The sequence below is a fragment of the Psittacula echo genome, assembly GCF_963264785.1.
Source record: "Psittacula echo genome assembly, chromosome: 1".
Taxonomy (NCBI): Eukaryota; Metazoa; Chordata; class Aves; order Psittaciformes; family Psittacidae; genus Psittacula; species Psittacula echo.
In genome coordinates this window covers 134,806,609-134,829,345 of record NC_137735.1, presented here as the reverse complement: position 1 = coordinate 134,829,345, position 22,737 = coordinate 134,806,609, and the positions used below count along the sequence as shown (strand labels likewise).

Sequence of the window (22,737 nt, the reverse complement as noted above, 5' to 3'; positions counted from 1 at the left end):
CATATTACACCTGTAATCATGCAAATCCTGCGGGTCTGCTACATAATATCACTTTACAGAAAATGTAGCAACCAATGAATCTAGCTCAGAAACAAAGGGGGCAGAACTGCAACTTCTGCAGCACTCTTCAGGTAAAAATAGGTTAACCAGTTCTGATGGGGAAAAGGAAAAAAAGGAATAATTTAAAAGAAGCATTCCACTTCAGAAACCTCAAATAGTTAATATTTCCAGGAGAGAAAACACAATAATTTTTAATAAATTTAAGATTTTCTGGAGGAAGTCAGGAATGTATAAAAAATTCTAGTTCTTAGTGAAGAATTGACAGCTATTTCTGCTTAACGCTATAACGAAACTCAGGTAGGCACCATACAAACAGAAGGTAGGAGTCAATTCTTACTTCAAAGACCTGCAATCTAAGTAGATCTGACAGAGCAAAAGTCAAAGCAATTTGCTGAAATTTACACAGAAATTCCATGACAGAGAAAGAAATAAATATCAGCCCTTAAAGCCTCCTGACCTACAAACGGGTTTAGAGCAGTGGGTATCATTCAAGGAAAACAGAGAGAGTCCCCAGCACGGATGCAAAGAAAGCTTGACTTGGTAGAGCTTGTCAGTCTCTTGGCAAAGGCATGTGAAAATTTTTCAAGAGGAGGGATGTGCTGGAAGGTTGGTTCAGATTTTGCAAAGAGAAATGAGCAAGCGCTGGGGTTTGCAGATAGAAGCCAGAGAAAATGAAGAAATTGAACTTGGCAAAGAAGCATTAAAGAGCTGAAAATGGAAGAAAGGAAACGCTGGAGCGGAGGGGCCACTCAGTATCACTAGCCCAGGACATCAGGACTCAAATACTGTACACTGCGAGAACATTGTCTGGTGTGGAAACTTCATGCTGGTGGCAGAATGAAGAAGGAACCCTAACCATTCCATGATTCTATGTTTTGGCAGGATTTGCACTGAAAGGAGAACATAGAAGTTGGGTTCTTCAGAATGAAAGCCCGATAGCAGAGTCTGATAGGTGATAAGGACATCATAAAGTATCTCAGAGAATCAATGCAAGTTTCAGATGTGACAAAATGAATGTCAGTGAAAACAAGTTATGCAGATAGTGATAAAGCAGCAAGGTAAGTATCATTTCTTATCTAAACACTGATGCCTTTCTAAAACTCTGTTTCTCTGAGCAGAATGTGCCAGAATAAATCATAAAGTGCAACAGTAAAGATGTTTGGCATAAAAAACATCTACCAAGCAATAGCTGAAGCATGTGTGAAATTATTCCTTGATCTGGCATTAAATCTAAACAAGAATTCCAAATCCCCATGCACTATAACGAAGTTCCTGGGTTTGGACCTCAGTGGCAAAGTACAGTCATTTTATGGCATATTAGGGATTTTCAAGAACCTTTTCTTCTACAGGTACTGGATTAAAAAAAAACAAGCCCACATTCTTGAACAACCAAAGAATCTTACGAAAAGAGAGGTTGTTTCAGGAAAAATTTCTAAGAACAGAAAATCTCACTCTAAAGTCTTTTATGCTTCAAGTACTTTGCATTAATGAGCTGAGCAACCCTTACAAGAACATGACCCAGCATACTATAGTAATTTGATAATCCAGTAGGCAAATAACTACAAAATAATGCTGTTTCTTTAACAGCATTTTCATTTTAAATTGTTAAAGACACTTTGTTGTTGGCTGTTTTTTTTTTTAATATTTCAGTGCTTATGGTGATCTCAGTATATACAACAGCTACCAGGAAAAAAACCCAACTCATTTACTCCAAGTAAGTCTTCAATATGTTACTTCATAGGTACTGGTGTATTTTTCTTCTGCCTTTCCCACTAGTATTCCTTAAGGAGCAGGCAAAGACATAAATTCATGTAAGTAATGTGAGAGATTTAGAATGCAAAACTCCTGTGCCCTTGTTTTGTTTCAGTAACACACTTCTGTTGCATTCACTGTAGAATTTACTCTGTGAGCCTGTGTTGTCAGTGCTAGAATAAGCATCACAAAATCATTCAGACATGTAATTTCTGATGTCAGAATAGAACGTCAGAATTACTGCTGAAATAAGGAAGGGATTTTTGGAATACAGCAATCTTTCAAAATGAAGCCATTTACAAAAAAAAACCCCAGGAACATTCTTTACCAAAACACTGACCCTGCATTTCATACAGCCAGCAATTCCTCTGTGACCTCTTTACCAACCCAAACCGGCACTGAGTTTTCTTTCTGCTAATGGTATTTACATTAACCAAATGAATGAATCTCGGAAAATTTAAAATAGATCAGATGCAGTACATGAAAAGCTATTAACAAATTTAAAATATAATAATTTAAAATGATTTGCACTAATGCACATAGCATGCATGCATTTAATCCTCTGTATCTCACAACAATAAAATAAGTAGCAGTCTTTAGAAATCATCACTTTTTAACTGGCTAATTGAACTGACACTGCACTATAAAACAATGGAAAAAGCCTCCTCAGAAAACGATCTATTACATTTTTACTTTGCCTTTATGACAAGATTTTGATTACTGAAACTTTACCAGAGGAAAAAAAGAAATTACACTGAATGCATATAAGATAGTTTGATATGTTCTGTATTAGCTCGTATCTCTGAATCTGTCAATATAGTCATCTCTTCTGCACAACAGCTACAGCTCCTTTAAACATCCTCAACAGTATTCACGCTGTTAAATTTTAAACCATTAACAATGCAGTACCCCCCAAATCCAGCCTTGAACTCTGACAGACACTGATCTCTTTTCTCCCTCCCACACCCTGTTTTATCAGACACTATTTTGTTTAAATTGGCTACTAAATAGCATCGCACTGTACCTTTAAATACAAATCAAACAATATTCATATTCCCACGGTGCTGCTAGTTTCCCTTATGCATTGAATCGCCTGTAGATTAAAAGCTCAGAATCTGAAAAGGGATTCTGTTCTGCAGACCAAAGTTCTCTGTAGGAGATGAGGGAGAGGGTCAGTCCCGGAGTCACACACACAACAGGCAGAAAACACACTTGTGATCCTCAGCTTTGGATAGCATCAGAAAGGGGAATAAAAAGCAGAAACACATGGCACACTGAGAACTGGTATCACTTATGGCTTCTAACCAAAGCAGCAATTAAACACCTTTCATCGCTCCCCTAAATGCCTGATTTTCGTAAGAACTGAGAGAGACACACACACACAAAGGCAAATCCCCTCTGAACAGCAACGAAAACTTAATAACCTACCATTTTCTTTGCACTCTTCTGGAGGTTTAGCCTTTTTCGCAAGTCGTGGATCCAGCCATGATGTTGTCTTTGTGTTATGGCTGAAAAGAAAAGAGATCACTCTGAGCAGACACATACTGAAAGGAATCAAGTTTATTCCTTAAGAAAAAAGGGTTAGTCCAACAAAATTGCAATCGATACACTTAATTTGCTTACTGGTTCTAAGTAGCCCTGAAGGAGGTGTAAGAGTAATTGTGCAAGGCAGCTGTAAATTTGGCAACCTCAGCTCCCTGTCCTCAAAGAAGCTATTTTTATTAAAATCAACTAGAATGTTGCCAAGTTAACCTCATTGAAAATGCAGAACTCATCCAGAGCAAAAGGAATTTATTACAAATACAGTGTTCTCCCGTTGAACGAGTGCAGGCGACAGGATTCTGTACTATTCTCACAGTTTTCAGATAGAATTATTTTCATCTTAAACCTGTCCTTTTCTTAAATACAGGTTTGTTATTTCTCACCAGCAGCACTGGCAAGGCACAGCAAAAGTGATGCAAATTACAGCATGCTCCTGCAAAGTCTACATTTCCGGACAGAGTGATTAATGATACTTTGTTTAACAAACCTTTATCTCCCCATATATAATCCTTCTATCGAGGTAAAATAGATATGCACAAGCTGAATGAATCATGTGGCTCCTTTCTATACTCAGAATAGATCTTTGAGGAATCAGCCATCAAATAGCATTAAACTGGCACAAACTGTTTTCTAGGAGAATATTTTTCCAAATGAATTGATACTTTGCACAGCTAATGAGACTTAAACCCAGATCTTTTCAATGTATGCCTTTCCCATAAGCATTTGAATTTGGAGCCAATTATTTTAACAATATTATGAAAAGAAGACTATAAACCAGAACACGATGTGATCATTACTCCTTTATTTTTTGAGATGCCTTTCCTACAATACCATCATTCAGAGACACTTCTAATCCATGTTTTATTTATCTGATACATCTAGGAGGATGCTTGTTTCATAGAGTACTTAATTATTTAGTGTATTATTAATTTGCTGTGTCATTTCAAAGTGTACTTAAGACTTCTTACAAACATTGATATAAGGTGTACAAAACCTGGCATAAAACGGATTAGTATGCAATTGCTAGTTGATGAGTTACTGATTAACTGTGGTCCATGTGGTCCAAACACCACTGATTCCCCTAATGAAAAATAAATGCCTAAAGCCAGTTCCTCCTTCCACCTTGACACCCTGTTTAGTCCATGTCAGATAACTTTTTCTGTGCCTCGATTTCTCTCTTTCTCTAAAAACAGAGTGATACTACCTACTTCTTGGCATTATTATCACCATGTTAAAGCATCCTCCACCTTTTTGGATGGGAAAAAAGGTAGATGAGAGTTATGTACAGATAAAGTGGCAACTAACATGAAAATTAAGGCATTTAAAAACCTATTTTAAGCATGCCTTAGTCTGGAACACCATTCACGACAGGTAAAAAGGATGAAGAAAACCTCCCCTTACTTTGAGACCAGAAATGTATTTGCAGACTATGAGGATGATAAGCCAAAGGTAAGGTAATTTGAAATGATACCAGCAGCGCATGCTGGATAGCAAATGTAACTAAGACACTTTCTCTGAAGCCTGTGGTCTCCTGTAGGGTGTATTTTTATACCACACCTTTAAATTAACTAGGGAAGGTAGTGGCAGCAATGCCACTGCAACAGTGTGGAGCTCAGCGCAGGCTCATCACCCTGGTACCTACCAAGCTACCTGGGTGCAGCCAGCAGCACACGTTGAGCTCCACACTACCACGGGTGCTCCATTATCAGCACCAGAGCTCATAGTGAGGTTGCACATACCTGTTGGAGCTGTAGTCACACCTCTGGAGCTTGGCCATGTCTGTACAACAGCGACTCTCTCCCAGCTACTAATTCTGAATGGTTTTAGGGACCCCCACTGGCTGCAGGAACTAAGCCAGACTCACAGATAGCTTTCTACAGCTTTAAAAGAGTATTATATATATGAATACTATTAGTAATGTTTACTGTGGTATAAAGCAGATCTCAAAGCAGTTTACAAAGGAAATAAAAATCATCACTCCTGTTTTTAAGGTGGGAAAATGCAGTCATAGAGTCATCAAGTGACTGTCCATAGCCACCAAACAAGCCAGTGGCAGTCAGTCCTAGAAGCCAGCTCTGCTGCAAGTCAGCTGGCCAGTGTTTTCCTCATACATCCACCATCAGAAACAGACCAATTCACCAGACCTGGAAACACTCCTATGACATTCTAGTATAGACCTGAGAAATGCATTTTCAGCCACCTGTAAAGACAGGTGCCAATATGAAAACAAGCCCAGGTCAGTATTATTGTTTAAGAATGTGAATTACTTGAATTAACAGCCTCCAAGGCTTTTGTTAAAACTGAGAAACAGAAACAAGCAAACAGTTATGCTTCCCTTCAGCATAAACTGGGCTTCCCTATACCTAAGTTCTGTGCATTGTGCCCATTCTAAACAAAAGCATAAGCAAATTAAAAAATCAACAGCTTTTCCAACAGAAAAGCGATCCTTCAGTCTGCAGTAAAATTTCAGAGAATGAAGACATTACATCATCTAGATCAGCTCTTGCAGCACTCAATCTCCTAGCTCCTGTCTCTCAAACACATTCAGCTACTTAGTAGAAGCAAAGCTTATCTGCAATAAATTTTACCTATAACAAATAACTGAAGGAAAAAAGTATCTTTTGAAAATCATCCATTTCCTCCTTACCCATCTCCATGCTTGCTCCCTTGCCCTGCCTCTCCACTTTAACATTTATACTAAACACACAATGCTACCTCTTGCAATGGGACTTTCACTGCTTCTAGACAAGTGCTTCAGTGGGTAAAAACATCTTTTTTTGCTTTGAAGACAGACTCTACTTGAAAGAAGACAGAATAGAACCCACCTGTCTTCTAACACCTATGCAGTGCCATCAACGTCCTATTTAGCACTACATCGCGCAGATTGCTTGGATCATCTTAGCAACTAGGTACACAACACACAAACACTCCTACAAGGAGGACAGACATGACTATCATGCTGCTCTCAGTATAAGAGAGAAATAAGTAGCCCTGGATTACAGCATAGTGGTTTTTTATACACATCTACTTCTGTCCTACACAGAAGGCTTATTTGGCAGGATACTCTTCCAGCCTCCCTTGTGCCAGCTTTCAAGTTGTGGATTTTGAAGTGCTGCTGCTTTTGCCATAGTGGGTGCCATGCTAGCACTATGCAGTGTAACCTCCTGCTACTTGTCTTCCAGCAAGGACTACAACTGGGGTTAGTTAACTGCAGAAACAAAAGAGGCTCAGATTCTTCTCCACACAGGTAGAACATGTTGGGAATAAGAGGAAGAACAAAAGCACAGTGATGCTGGCTTACTGAATGTCCCAGAACAGGCTGCAGGAACACCTCAGGAAAGACGCCACCTCCACTGTGTCCCAGGGCTCTGCCTATTCCTCCTTCAGCTCTGCAATGTACTATAATCTATAAAAGCTAAAAGGAAACAGTATTTTTTTTTTAAACAGTTCTTAATATTATTTAAAAGAAGCCTTGATAGGAAAGTTTATGGGAAAGAAGACAGAAGGAACTAAAATGGCCAAATCAACACTAATGGCAAAAGTAACGTTAACACAGATCTGCTGCATGAGCTGTGCATGTTGATGCTTTCTAAGCACTAAAAACCTTACAAAATGTGCAGTGTATAACCTGCCTCCCTTACCACTAGGTCTAATCATGAGTGTCCATTTGGGAACTCTTATAGACAAACCATAACGAAAAGGGGCTGGGGATTTATAGATTAGTTATGAATGAATTGCAGATAAATAGCAGCGGCAGTTGTGGAATAAATGCATAAACAGGCAGTCGGAGCAGTTGTCACTGACTGAATGAGCGTGAAGTGATGCAACAAAAGCATCCTGTGAGAAATACAGCTGTGGCTCCTCCAGCATTTTCTACCGGCCATTGCTTCATTACTCAGCAATAACCATATCGCTTCATTAAAGGGCAGGTTTAGGAAGTCCATCCTTACACGATTTCAATGATCTTGATTACTAGCTAGGATGATTGAGCTAAGTGACAAGTGCTGGCAAATCAACTATGCATGTCTTAGAATCTGTCTTAAAAGCAAGAGCAAGTTCCTAATTTTGGAAACTTTGAAAGCAGTCAACGAAGGATCCCTTTGGTTTTGCTTCAGGCAGATAGAGCATGGGAATAGCATGACATTTTTGAATTAACCCTCATTTGTTACCTGCTATACAAAATAGAAACCGCTTATAGGCCTGAAATGTATTGCCGATTTGAAAAGTAATTAGAAAAATAGTCACTCAGTAAAGCAGTGGAGCTTAATATTGTAACCAAAAGTCAATAAAATAATTATTGCTGTGCTACCTTAAATATTCCCTCTTTGCCAAGCATTTGCACCCAGCAGAAAGAGTTTATTATGATCAGAGTCCTCCAGTATCAGTTATAGACAATTTTAAACATATGCGGAAAGAATATTCTTGAGCTGCTTTAAACAGTGTGAAAGAAAGCTTAGAATACTTCCCAGGCACCCCAACTCAACCTCCTGCACTTCAGATTTTCTCTGTAGCTCTGCTCTTAAGACTGCACAGAGACTGTTTATGCCCCAGTTTTCCATTATCACTAGAGCTAGATACCAGGATCCGAGCCTCTCCAGGAATCTCACTGCATTCTCTTCCACACCTTTAGGAAGTACAAAAAACATTAGGAGTGTGGCTTTTCTTATTTAACAATGTATTATCTTTTTTTTCCTAATATTTTTTAGACAGTGTATTATTTTACTTAAGATTTTAATATAATGGATTTGTGTTAGCAATCTGTCAGTTTAAAGCACTTTGACAGATAAAGTTTCTTGTACTAACAAAGCCCTCAGACAATCTCTCGAAACACTTTTGAAGGGAATATAGAAAGTAGTTACTGACAGTAATAGCCTTAATGTCTTTTGAAAACACTACAAACCTATTCTAAATTGTGACTCTTGCAAGGTATGTAATTTGCACATTATTGTGAAAGGCATTTTGAAATGGGTATTTACCAGTGTGCTGCTGCAGTGTATTTGGGGACAGCACATAAGGGTTTGTTTGGGTTTTTATTGTGAATATCTTACATTCAAGATGGTCCTCAATAAAACAGCTTGAGCAAAGAAGAGTATATGACACAGAGCAAACCGAAGAGCACTCTAGGCCACCTGACTTCTAAAATGCCTACTCCTCCGTCCTCTTTGTATGCCTAAGGTCTGTAGATCTGCAGAGCTTTTCAGATACCACAATAATAATTTTCAAGTATCCTGTGTGTAAGGTGCCAGTGCCTGGAAAACAGCATTAAAATGGCTATTTTGCAATTCACCCTTTTTGGGTTAATACCCAAACTTCTTGTACATATGTAGGGATGTGTGGAAAAGGAGTCATCCTCTGGCTACGGTTTGAATGGCAGCAGCTATGACTGCTAGTTTGTGTTGCATTTCATACTGTCAGTCTGCTAGATGTGCTCGGAGTATGTGGTCCTTAAGAGACACAGGTTTGGAGATGCCTATCCTGTGAAACCCCAGATGGCCTTCGCTAGTAGGTAAGCACTTATGTACTCATTCCTAATACAGTGGTGGTGCCTCTAGGCACATGTAAGATTTTTTTTGGAATATATAAGTGCTTAAAGTCTCCTTCAGTAAATCTTGCTGTTTAAATCACTCTCTTTGATTCAGGCAGTTAATTTCCGACAAAGAACAGGCTTCATCTCATGAGACCTCAGCTACCTAGAAATTACACAGGTAGGTAATTGTGTAGGGTTATTCTCTATCTAAGGGCGAGGCACATACGCAGAATAATTTATTTTACCTATTTTCCCGTGGGACCAGGGGCCTAACCATGTGCTGCTGATAATGACACAGCAGCTGCTATGGCACCTCCCAAATGGCCACTGGCTGCCACTCCAAGAAGGGGGCTGCTTTTGACAGGTTCTGTGTCACATCTGCCATCCTCATGGAGATGTCTTGGACTACTTGTATGCCTCTACAGTAGCACTTCGGCTCAGATTAGGAGGTCACTTTTCAAGTGAATCTCTCAGTTATCTTCATTTACACACTGAGCATTCTCCCAGCTTGTAAACTTCTTTCACTTGATTTTAAACCAGAAGATGCACAGCAAGAGCTCACTTAGTGCACTACAAAACATTTACAGGCATGCAGCCCATGGCACCTGAAAAGACCTAGTAGCTGGGTCAGCAGCATCAAGTGTCTTATTCTGCAGTTTGTTGATGCTGTCGATTTAGATATGGACATAGTTTAGACCAGTAGGAATTCAGACTGTTTTTAACTCAACTTTGGTTTCATGGACTGAGTTCGGGGGTTCAGGGTTTGGACACAATTAAGTACACTCCTAGAGATCAACTTTTTAGGTTCAGCTGAAAGGAATCCAGTTCATGTACGCTGAAATGTGAACGAAATTACAGTTCATGGAGACAGCCAGATTTGCTTCAAAGGTGTATTCTTGACCCAAATTACATACTATTGCAGACATACTCTTGGATAGCTGAGGGCATCTTTACTGGTAGAAGTATTTATATTTAGTCAAATTAATTCTGCTGTATCTTTGGACTGGATAAACCAGCTTCTTGAGGTAATTATCTCCCTCCATTGACCACTGGAAGAGTCTTAGCAACTGGTTCATACTAGATGGCTAATGTTATATGGCAAGCCAGGTGAGTTGAGTCTTCTAGCTCAATAAATAGAAAGGAGGAAAATTATAATACCACTACAAACACTGGAGTAAAGGTGTTGGAAGAGGAATTCTGCAGAGCAGAGCAACAGAGGAAAGAAAAGAAACAAGAAAGTGAGGGAAGACAACAGAAGTTGAACTGGCAGTTTGACATGGATGTCAGCATAGATAAAAACAGCAAGCGAGAGCATGGGACAGGACACCAGTAATACAGACTGAAAATGTCTTTATAACATCAAAAGACAAGAGAATTAAAAAACATCAGCATTCCCCAAATTCTTTCCAGTTTTACCATCTCCCCATTCTTAATTAATTTGACATGAGGCAAGGAAATGGTGTCAGGAGAAAAAAAACAAGAGAAAACTTTTCTATTGCCTGTCCCAGTGTATGTCATGTTGAAGTCCAAAGAGCATTGAAGATCCGATCATTGTTATGCTGACCAAAACTGACAAATTCAATGCAACATATAAGCAAGGATAAAGAATTGCAGACATCTGCAATCGTATTCACAAATGCCCTGGTGATTCAGAATTGCCCACACAATAAAGTCATACTGGCACAAGATGGCTTGTTTCATAAAGAACAAACCCATCAGATGTAAATATTAAAACAGTCTGTGAAAAAAATATCCTCCATCTTAATTGCTACTTAATTAAAGTAGCAGAAATAGTCATATAACCAAAACATGCCAAAATTCAATATTAAGCACTAATACACTGAAGATGTAATACTCATGAGTGCCAAACTAGCTTATAAGAGATTGGGTAATAATTGCAGGATATGGAAGCAATCTTGAGCAGGTAGGAGGGTGTACTTACACCTCAGTACTTCTAGTACCTTCTAGTGTAAAAGACAAGAGTTATCAAACGTAATGATGTAGCCAGGACTAAGTAATATATCCTGCTTTCTGATGGTGAACTGATGGAGCAACCAAGAACAGCTAAAAATGTCATGACTCTTTAGGTAAGCAACATGTTAGGATAAACATGTTATTCCTGCAGTCAAAAGCCTTTCTTACATAAAAAACTACTAAGAAGAAATACTGACCCCACTGAAGTGAGTAGCAATATTCCTAGAAACAAACTAGGGCAGGATTTTACTTTTTCAATGTACTTCTTTTCAGGTAACACCCAAAATAGCACCAGCTGTATTCAAAAACTTAATGGCTGTTTTTTACTGTGAAGAGGAGAGTCCTTGGCAGAGGACTATTTTATAGCTGTTTTGTAATCTTTTATGGTGCCCTCATAAAAAAAGATGCTTTAACAACTAGAAAGATACTGCAAAAGGTCCAAAAAGCAATGCTGACTATGCTGCTTGGAGAAATACGTGTTAAAGTAGGAAGAGACTGAATGCAAGATGTATTGAAAAATTGTTTGTTAAAACTCATGTGGTCATACTGCCCTAAAAATCATCACCATAAGTCACATAAGTCATCCTTTAAAGATGTATTAAAGAGGTGTGAGTTTATTCTAGACTAACAAAACAATTCTTAATTTAGTATAAACAAAGAAAACTGCATGTGCTTTTAAACAGTATAGAATTATATAGCTTTAGTTATGGGCTGTGTAATACCCTTGAGACTATTCTTCAAGGCTTCATAGTAGCTCAGATTTACAAACTGCAGCTTTTTGTGGTTTAATGTCTTATTCTCCCCTCACGCCCTCCAGAAAGCTCTGCTGCTTATAGGTGATTAGAGGGCTGGAGAGGCAAAATCAATTCTGCCTTTTATAAATAAGTATCATAATCTGTAACCAACTCTACGGGACAGTCTATAATGTAATGGTGTATGTGATGGAGTTGAAGAGTTTGGGAAGAGCTGCATTTAATGCTGACTGCACATGATAACACATGAAACGAGAACATTGGTCCTTTTGTAATCCTTCCAACACTGTACTGGACTAACACAGCAAACATCGACTGCTTGAGATCCAACATAGCCAGTATCTGCTGACTTTATGAGGACAACATGATGCTCACATTTCTAGTATGTGGTTTGAGAGTAGCTGGCAAGATAAGGTCTGAAAGCTATGAGGAGTTTCAGCCCTTCTTCAGCCCACAGTGATGGCTACAATTTATTTAAGCACATAAAAATAGGTTACACTCATCAGCTGTGTTTAAAGCAGGAAAGAAGGAGAAGAACTGGAGGTTTCTTTAGTGTTATTCCAATTAATGCACAGTGGTTTAATTACTGCATGTTCTCATTTGTGTATGTTCTCAATGAAATAAAGTGTAGGAGATGGACTCCTATGTGTCGTGTGTGCCTCTATTTGAAAATTTGGATTCCTATGTAAGGGAGGCTGGAAACAGCCCAAGAAATGTACTTAAGTAGCTCTTCCTGAAAAACAGTGGTAAGTATTATGCTGTAAGAAGGGATGCTCTTCCTGTTCTGTCTGTGAATGCTAATATAGGCAAACATAAGGTCATGCACCTATGTCAAAAATGGGAAAGAAGGGACGAAACAGACCAAACCATGCTCTAAAATATAACCATCCTCTGAATCATGCAGTCGATCTAGTATATGATATTTTATTTTTGTTTAGTCCTTGAGGTAGAGGAAATTCCTTCCAGTGTGCTTTGCAAAATGTTAATTGAGCCATGAATGATTAATAAATAAATAATACTGTCTACAGACAGTTATCTTTCTTCTTACGAAGTCACTCCCTCTCTAACTGTAAATCTGGCACCTTACTTCTGATGGCAGTTTTGATAAATGAGCTCACATACAAATTTTAGAGGTTAGTCTGAGGTGAATGAATGGAAATGCTGCCATGAAATCTAAGACCTCTGGGATATACCTGTGACAACCTGGAACTTGAGATCGCATATTGCTTGAAGTCCTTAGGGTTTAAAGGCGCAACTCATATGAACCTCAAATAAAGTAATAAAAGCTGCTGCCTAGCATGACTTTTTTCCACCCATTGTGATGTACACTTTAAAAATATTTGGTTTTCATCTATTATTTAATAATCTAGTACAATCTATACTACTGTTCGGGGAGATGTTGTTAGACAAATAGGTTTTTGTTGTCGTTTTATCTTTCCGTTTTTCTGTGAAAGCAAATGGAGTCTCTTCATGCCATTAACCAAAGTGACTTGTAAACAAAGAGGCAATTTAACAGCATCCCCACAGCATTACATTCCTACTTAACCCTGTGAAGACTGTGCAATGTGAAAACTCAAATGATCAAAGTTTTTCCTTTGCTAGGATTCTAGTAAAATCATCTGGTATTTTTACACAAGTGTAATTGCACTTTTTTGTAATTACATTATTTAATAATATAATCCCAAAGGCAAGTAGACCTTACAACAGTCTTCCTGTCCAGTCTTCACCTCTGATTGATTTCTCTGCTTTACATAACACTCATTTAGCAGAAGTGAATGATGATCACTGTCAGAACAGCAGTGTAAACTAGAGCATCACCAGGAAAGGAAGTCAGCTGTAACATTTACTGTATTTGTTACAAAATATACCTTTCTTTTCTATTAAATTGCCTGCTGCAGTGTTTACCACTGTCATAGCTTGGTGTGTTAGCTCCTACCCATCATTCTGTCGCCCACCCCCCAAACGTATCACAAGCTTTTGTTACAACAAGTAAAATAAAAGTGCCACATAATTCAGTCTGCTCTCTGTCAGAGCATTCAATATGTGCAGAAAAATTAAATTTGAGAGTGCGGTTGGAAGGAAGGAAACAAGGGTTTGAACTTGCCCTGAGGTCATGCTAGCTCTTCTCTGCTTGCTTGGACGAAGCTACTGTAATTACTCTTTTCCAGAATAAGCGTATGTTTGCTCTTTTCAGCAAAGACACTTATGTTTTAATAGTTACTGCTCTTTCCAGCTTTGTATATGTCAGAAGCTATAGTTGGTCATGCCAGTGTTCATGCAAAATCATATGCACAAACTTTATACTTATACTTTGTTTACATTTCGTGTGATAGTCATAAAATTTTACATGAAATAAGAACTTAAGGCAGAAGTGACACCACTAAATGTTATTTTTACCTACTAATAATCAGAATAATGTCAATTCCAAATTGTTTGCGGCAGTTCCTTAAAGCAAACATAAACGCTAGTGCTACCTCTGTAGTAGTGTTCTACTGAAGAAGATGTTGGGGTTTCCTTTCTCTTTTTTTTTTTGTAGAACACGAAGTCATAAGAACTCACTTATTTTCTGTGTTCTTATTTTGATAATGTGTGTCGATGTCAGCACTTAGAGAAGAAAAAGCTTTCATATCCAATTGTTCTATGAGTTGGCTAATGTAGCAATGGTAGCAGCAGGTATGTAAAGCCTACCAACAGGTAAATGTTTCTACACATTAATAATTCCCCTTATTGTCCACTCATTTATTTTATTGTTTCTAAATCTAGCACAGCCTCCCACTACCATTCACTAGCTACTTTTTAGCCTGCCTTTCTTTCCTTAAATTGGCAAAAATCTCATCCCTCTTCACCTCTGTCCACATAAGGAAGAACCCAGGAATTGTGCTACTTTTCATAAGCACCAGAACAGCAAGAAAACATTTTTTACAACAGAAGAAACAGCTTTAATTGCTGACATCAAAGTGCTAAGCAGTTCAGTTACTAGTCTTAAAAAACAGCATGCTTCAATGTAAGTCAGTAATGTAGGGATTGCCACCAGCTCTGAGGAGCCTTGACAGTCAGAACATCCCTGCTGTTTAATGAGTGCAATGCTTCACTTCAGCATAAAAACCATTTCTCCATCCAGTTAAATACAGTACAGCTATTAGAAAGAGAAGAAATAAGACTCACTCAATAAAGTAGACTTCCCCCTTTTCTGTATAAGCCATTTCCCAGTTATCAGGCAGTGGGCCCAAGTCATCATTCTCTTCAGGTTTAGTCTGCTTTGTTACATCCATATCCTCCTTTGCTTCTTCAGGCTGAGTATATCCTGGTGCAGGACAAGGCTGGGTGGAAGATATCTCACCTGAGACACCTGTGCTCTTCTCTTCATGTTCACTTGATTCTACAAGAGAAGAAAAATTACAGGTTTTGAATATTTAAGTTAATGGTGGAGAATTTACTGGGTGCAAGTCTCCAAGGAATACACAATGAACTGAAATAAAGAGAAATTCTGTTAGGTTTACACAAGGGTCCCTCTGATGATGAATTTTATCTGGAACACAATAAAAGAAAACAAAGCAATAAACCCAAACTGAAACAAGAAACTAATAAAGATCTAAGAAACAAACTAAAGAGTTCTGGCTCATTCTGTCCCAGGAGTCCTTCCAGACCAGCAGTAAGCGCTGAGCAGAAGGCAGTTTCATATCCAGCAGTGCTACTGTCTTGTGTCTTGTCAAACTATACACACATAAAGCAACTACCCTGCTGTTTTACTACAAACAATCCTTTTCATTTAAAAAAAAGTATACACACTAATTGCTTTACCTATATCCATAAATCAAAGATATCAATATGACATCCATAAATTCATAGCAATGTATTAACTGTATAGCAAGTGGCTGTGATTTTATTACAGATATAAATCTGTGGGAGGATTAGTTTTCCACAGCCAATGTCAAATGCTTCCTATACCCAATGTGGTTATGTCTCACTGTAACAAGAATATATTCAGGAAGGAGTGCTTCTTTCCTCTTTCTTTCACTTTTAATTAATTTTGCTTTCCATAAAGTCAGAAATTTTAAAGATGCTGTCCAACAGTATCACTGCCACTACCAGCTCCTGAAGTTCAGCCCACATAATTTTAGTTAAGCAAGTGCAGAGAACTTAATGATACAAATTAAAACATCTGCTTAACACAAACATAACACAAACTCACAAGGATACCTCAAAAAGATCAGCTAAATGGGGACCAGGTGTGCAATACTAGAAGTCTAAATGTGCCTTATCCACATTGTTGAACACTTACCTCTACACATAAGAGTCTACATGTTCATCTGCATGACTATCACATACCAGGGCTTCCATGCACACAACTATTAATGAAAGAGGAGAAACCACAATTTTTCTTGATTACTACTAGCTCAAACAGAGGATAGCTGAATGAACTTCTGCTACTAAAGAAAGAGATTCCTTCATCTATGGAGATAAAGAAAATTGACTGATTGGTCTATTAGTGATGTGTCTGTAAGCTGTGTTTTATCATATGGTGTATTTAGGAACTATTTCTCGAAGAACTGTGTCAGGAATCTGTTCCCTCAGTGGACAACAGAAGCTCTCATCCTTTGGTCCTTTTTTTCTGTTGTACTTAAATGAAGCTTGAACTCACTGAAAACACAGTTAGACCCCTACTCTTGGCAAATGAACTGCAATTAAAATAAATTCAAAATTGTAATATATTGACTGAATCTCTACTAAGATGGGACTGTAGTCAGATGACTGAAATGACCTTGCATGTTAAGTTAGGTAAACCAAATTCAGTCCTGCTTAGTCTAGTTTCTCAGTTTCTAGATAGTTAAAATGAGGGGAGATGAATCTCAGACCTTGTGAACATAGCTTTACATTAGGTTACATGAAGGCCACTAACATAAGCTCACCAACAGATATAAATCATAGGGACACAGACAATAAACATCAGAGGAGAATTGAGAACAAACTGTGAATTTTCACACCAGTATTTAAACAAATGATACGTGGAGTCTCCTACGTTGGAGATATTCAAGGCCCGGCTGGACAAGTTCCTGTGTGATGTACTCTAGGTTACCCTGCTGTTGCAGGGGGGTTGGACTAGATGATCTTTTGAGATCCCTTCCAACCTTCGGGATTCTGTGATTCTGTGATTCTGTATGTGGTGTAATAGAGACCAGACTGAGACTATTGTAGCTTGTTCATAAAGACAGTAAAGAATTACGAATGTATTGTTCTGTATCATCAAAAATATATATATACTTTGTCTAAGTAATATTATATGGACTATCTTGAAGTCTCTGAATAATTATAAAAAGTGAAAACAAAAAATATGTTTTTAAAAGATGTCACCAATGTAGTCTACAAAAAAGTTCAAGATTACAATTCCTTAAATGAACTATGATTGCATTCAGAGCATGGAACTATGCAGGTACTTCTGTGAAATGCATAGGAGGTGGAAGACAACTTGGGTGAAATTGATCTAATTTGTGATGCATAGGACAACAAGAAAGAAGAGCAAAAAAATTAAGAACAATGGCCTTAAAAATTCTAGATTTTAACAGACTCACAGAATTAATAAATTGCATGTTATGGCAAGCAATGGTAAAGGAAAAGGACTTCAAGAGAACTGGTGAAGATTAAATAAACAATACTAAGAATGCAAGCACAGATTGTTCTAATGAAAAAGAAAAATAGTATAATTAGAGATAATTCTAAGCCATGACTTTTCAGTGGTCAGCTACATGAGATACAACTGTAAACAGGTAAAAACTAGATTAAATTGTTAAGCATTAAAACAGAAAACAAATGAGCATCTAGCAGCAAAATAGAACAGTCAGTCTAGGAGCATTAGAAGTGACAAGAAAACTTTCCCTAACTGCAACAACAACAACAACAACAATAGCAATAATAATAATATCACCACCACCAAAAGCAGACTCATTCCAGTATGTGGGAAGGAAGAAAAGCTAATAGTATATGACGCATAAAAAACCCAAGGCAGTTAGCGCTGTTTTTGCCTTAGTCATTACCACAAAAAGATTACTTATGATTAAATGACTGATGTAATTAATGTCAGCAATAGGGTTAAAGAACATGAAGAAGAGTGGGCAGAGAACAGGTCAGGTAAAATTTAGATGAAGCCGCCACCCTCAACTGGATGAGCTTGATGAAATGAAATCTAGGCTACTGCGGGAACCAATGAAAGACACTCATGGCTGGTAATGGCCACACTTTTGAGACTTCCTGGAGAAAAGAAACTTAGAAAGGACAGACACAGTCCCGGTTTCAGCAAAGTGTCTCTCATTCAGGTTTTTATATAGTTTTGTATTCTTAGCTTCTGAGCACCTAAATTCCCTTTGAAATAATTTGGTAATTTGCTCAATTAGGCCATTATGTCTTTTTGTTAAAAAAGACGATGAAGACACAATAAATTGTAACTTCATATCTTTCTATTTTTTAATTCCTAGAAGCATATTGGAATCAGTAATGAAACAACCTACACGTAAACTCTTCAAACATGATAAATAATTGTCAAGATTTTTTTAGGAGGAAATTGTGCAAAACTAATCTTATTTCTTTACATGACAGAGTAACAGGTGCTGCTCCTTGGGGAGAAATGGTAGATACAGCTTTCATGATCTTAAAGAAAGATTTCTGACACTGACACATACAGCCTTTTCAAATAGTGTGAATAAAAAAATTAGATGCAGTGTTGAACAGGGTGATGGTCTATAGCTCTACAGACATATGTAGCTAATGCTGCTCAATCTTAACTCATACTTGAACTACGTGGTACTACAATCATTTTATGCTGTTTGGAAATGTAAATCTGTCTGTGGGAAGAAATGAATTAGCAAGAGACACAAATGCAAGTTTTGCTTAGTTGCATCCCACTGTCCTGGGTTCAGCAGTAGCAGTCATTTTTTTTCTCCTTCTTAGTAGCTGGTGCAGCGCTGTGGTTTTGACTTTCAGCCTGGGAATAATACTGATAAAGCCGATGTTTTCAGTTGCTGGTCAGAATGTTTACCCTGACCAAGGACTTTGTGAGTCTCATGCTCTGCCAGGGAGGAGGGGAAGCCGGGAGGAAGCAGAGACAGGACACCTGACCCAAACTAGCCAAAGAGGTATTCCATACCATAGCACATCATGCCTGGGGATGTAACTGGGAGTTCCCCGGAAGGGCATGTCCTCTTTTTTGTCGGGCTCATTTCCGGCGGGCGGTATCGTATTCTCTTCCCTTGTTATTTCTCTTATCATTATTATTATTGGTGGCAGCAATAGTGATTTGTGTTATACCTTAGTTACTGGACTGTTCTTATCTCAGCCCGTGGGAGTTACATTCTTTCGATTCTCCTCCCCATCCCTCTGGGGAGTGGGGTGGGGAAGTAGACTGTGTGGTTCTAATTTACGGCCTGGGCTTAAACCACGACACCCACAGATGCAGATTCCAGCAAATCAGTAGGATCCCAAGGGACCTTAAGTCCCCTCCTCCTTCTCTACCACTCCCAAGTCCCTGCCCCGCCTTGCCTTGGCTTTACAAAATATGTGGCATCTGCCTGGTGAAAAATGCCACAATCAGCTGTAAAAATACAAGATGGGGAGCAAACACCTAGGCAGAATTCCTAGTGAAAACACATGGAGACGTCAGGGATGTCTAACCACTATCCCCAGTCAATAATGATACTATTGCAAAAGAAAAACACGCATTGTAATAGGCAGGAAGATTAAGCATATGTGATACAGGTCCTTCTACCTTCACGTGGAATCAGGAGTGCTGCGCCCTGAGAATTTAATGTCAAGGAAGATGGGAAACATAAAAGACAAAAACAAAGCAACAACAAGAAGATTGGAAATATAGAAAGACTAAAAACCAAACTGTTTTAGTCTTGAGGCGAAAAGACTGTGGACAGAGGAAACATTTTGAAATATGCAAAATTTTCCTGCAAAGCAGTGAGGATGTATGGTCTCCACTTCCCCTGAGAACAGGACAGTGCAATTTCTGGTAAATTCTTTGAGTTTTTTGTTCTTATCTCTGTAAAGGAAAAGTAAGTTCTCATTTGTCTCGGGCATCATTAATGCATCTGTGAGTTGTATTCCTGAGGCTATCCGCAGTCTTGACCGCATTTCTGCTACAGGAAGGATGCCGTACAGATTAGACTGAAGACAAGATGTAAGGCCACATGGTACATGTAACCTCAGCAGAACAAGTAAATTCAGAGCACAAGTGCATCACACACAATAGCTAATGATCAGCCAATTGGTTTCATAGAGCACAGATGTGGTGACATTGCTGTGTCTTGGGATTTTACTATAATATCTGAAATACGTGTTCTTCCTCAAGATCATATGTTCAATAGGGCTGAAGAGATCAGATTCTTGATTTTCAATAGCTATATTAACAAATCCCAGCCATCATTATGGCAGAAAAAAATAAGAAAAATTAAGCCTTGAGGATGAAAAGAAATATTCTGAACTCGTCTAAAACAGAGATTACTATCAAAATACAGAAGGCAAAAAAAGGAACCTGATGCTTATTTAACAACTTAAAATTATAATTATTTTAAAGCCAGTCTTATGAATTATTAATTACGGGATCATTATCTTTTAATAGCTTATTTTGAGAACGGAGAAGGCATCATGATACTAGAGCCCAAGAAATTACAGCAGAATTGCCTAATGCCATTTAATAACGCTAAGTTTTACACAATGGACAGCCTAGTTATACTTATCTGGGATATGGTGTCATCTTATCTTTTGTTATATGTATCAATCATTCATATATTGCAGATAAGGCAGATAGCCACTTTACTGGTTTTCTTTCTGCTAATATATATTAATATACAATGTTTGATTTAAAAAAACCAAGGAGTTCTGATAAAAAATTAGCACTGTCTTAAATGTATAAATTAAGTTTGAAATACTACAGTAACACACTGTGAGCACAGATATTTAGCTTCAGACAATATATGATATAAAAAAGATCCTAAAATCGTACCATAGTATAAGTCCAGAAGTATTCTTGTCAGTAAACAGACAATCAATTGACTTTATGTCAAGTGAAATAGCCTGCTAGAACTGCTGTTTTGCTACAAAGCAGATTACATGGTCCAGTTTTCAAAAGCAGTTTAGCACAGTATCTCAAGAGTGCGTATCCTGGGAAGTGACAGAATAGGCATTAGTAAAGCACCAGCAAATTACTGCACATGTAGAATCAAAAGATCTTCCTTTAAAAAAAAGGACCAGCAACTGGCAGTTATGTTGTGATAGTGTCTGAATTTGATCCTTCATCAACACTTCTGCTTGTACTTTAAATTGTTTCTATTATTTACAGTATAACTCTTGAAATTTGCCATCCAAACATGTAAGAGGACCTTGCCAATTTATTCCTTTTTTTTAATGCTGCAGATTATTCATGCAGTGAAGTTTAAAAATTTACTCTTTTCTTCCAAAACAACCAATTCAGATGATCTAAGCAATATCTGCAAAGAGCAAATTAAAGGAAATACCATTAAATAGTAATTTATGGATTGGTTTTAGCAGCTCTTAAAGGAAACAATGCAGCTCTTTAAACCCTTATTGTATCTAAATGATTAATTTGTTAAATTCTGTACAGGAAACATTTCATCTATTTTAAATAACTGTTAGATAAAAAAGTAGTTTAACTCATGTTTGCCAAGCTATGTGCATCTATTTTCTTGTGCAAATACCACTCTGAAGCTTTGGAGCTGCTCCCTTTCCCACAGAGCTGTTGCCACACTTGGGTTTTGGTGCTTTGCAGAGAGGCACTGTTCCCACTGACTACTAACACAATGAGAACAGGGAGCTGATGTGAGAGAAAGAAAACAGGAGACAGGGAAATTGGGTGACTACAGGGTACTCTGTAGGTCAGCGATTGCAACCTAACTGGGACAAATTAAGTTCAGAGAACACATACAATAGAAATATCACTGGATACCAACTTTGGTAGTTTTAAGTGTCTCACGGCTCTTGAATGCTTTGTGTGTTATTTTCATGCCTCTGGCTGTCTTTGCTGTATAATAATAAAATAATAAGTGCAACCTGTTGCCTGGGACTACTGCACTTTGCATGGTGATTGACAGCATTGGGAGTCTAGCCTTTTGCTTCATTATCAACCTAAGGCATGGAATGATCATTTTCAAATTTTATGTCATATATTCTTCCTCACTTACTTTGAGCCTGCCAGAACTTCTGTTCTCTGCGTGTAACTTCTCATTCCTCAAGTAATGTCAGAATAATGCACATACATAAGCATTCTATCAGTGTTAGAGTGGATCTTCTGGAGTTTGGATGATAAACCATCAGTCAGAAGCGTGAACCAAATGTGACATGATCAACAAAGTGTCAAATCATGATGTCGGTTGTGAAGGAGACTGACTTAATTCTTTGCAGACACAAACAGCAACAGCAGTGAAAACTGAAAGTCTGACAAGCAGGTTGCAATTTGACCAAGACTCTTTTTCCCTCTTTTGTCAACTCATCAGTTTTGCAGGGTTTGTTCATTTCAATGCAGCATCGATTAGGAAAGGCTTCTGAGGTTCAAGATGCCTCACCCAAACCAGTGAATGGCAGAGACCCAACCTAGAGCAGCCAGCAGTCCAGCTTTGTGGGCAGTTGCACTAGGCGTGAGAAGCTCAACGCTGACTCCCAACTTGACCATTTTAACAGATAATCAATAGATCATAAACTGCGTGGCAAATTGTAGGGTTCTTCATTTAAATTTAGCTATCTAGGCTCCTGTGTATCTGTAGGCTGAAATGCACATTCTAGATTGTGGAGATGATCCCCTAAGGTGGGTATCTAAAACAGCTATGCTTTCTTACTCTTTGGAATTTCTTCTTTCTCTCTTCCTTATATAGAATCATACAATAGTTAGAGTTGGAAAGGACCTTAAGATCACCTAGTTCCAACCACCCTGCCATGGCCAGGGACACCCCACACTAAACCATGTTACCCAAGGCTCTGTCCAGCCTGGCCTTGAACACTGCTAGGGATGGAACATTCACGACTTCCTTGGGCAACTCATTCCAGTGCCTCACCACCCTAACAGTAAAGAACTTCTTCCTTATATTCAACATAAATCTTCTCTCCCCTGTTTAAGTTTTAACC

General features: G+C 38.2%; 1 protein-coding gene across 2 annotated transcripts in view; it reads right to left on the bottom strand.

Moving 5' to 3' along the window:
* MAGI2 (membrane associated guanylate kinase, WW and PDZ domain containing 2) overlaps positions 1-22,737 on the bottom strand; it is a gene marked incomplete at both ends in the record, with an annotated part of 757,046 nt that overhangs the window by 223,365 nt on the left and 510,944 nt on the right. For both annotated transcript variants that reach the window (XM_080629386.1, XM_080629387.1), the window contains 2 exons: positions 3,241-3,320; positions 14,773-14,986. In XM_080629386.1, coding sequence (XP_080485512.1) covers positions 3,241-3,320; positions 14,773-14,986 — 294 coding nt within the window. The remainder of the gene's footprint in view (positions 1-3,240; positions 3,321-14,772; positions 14,987-22,737) is intronic.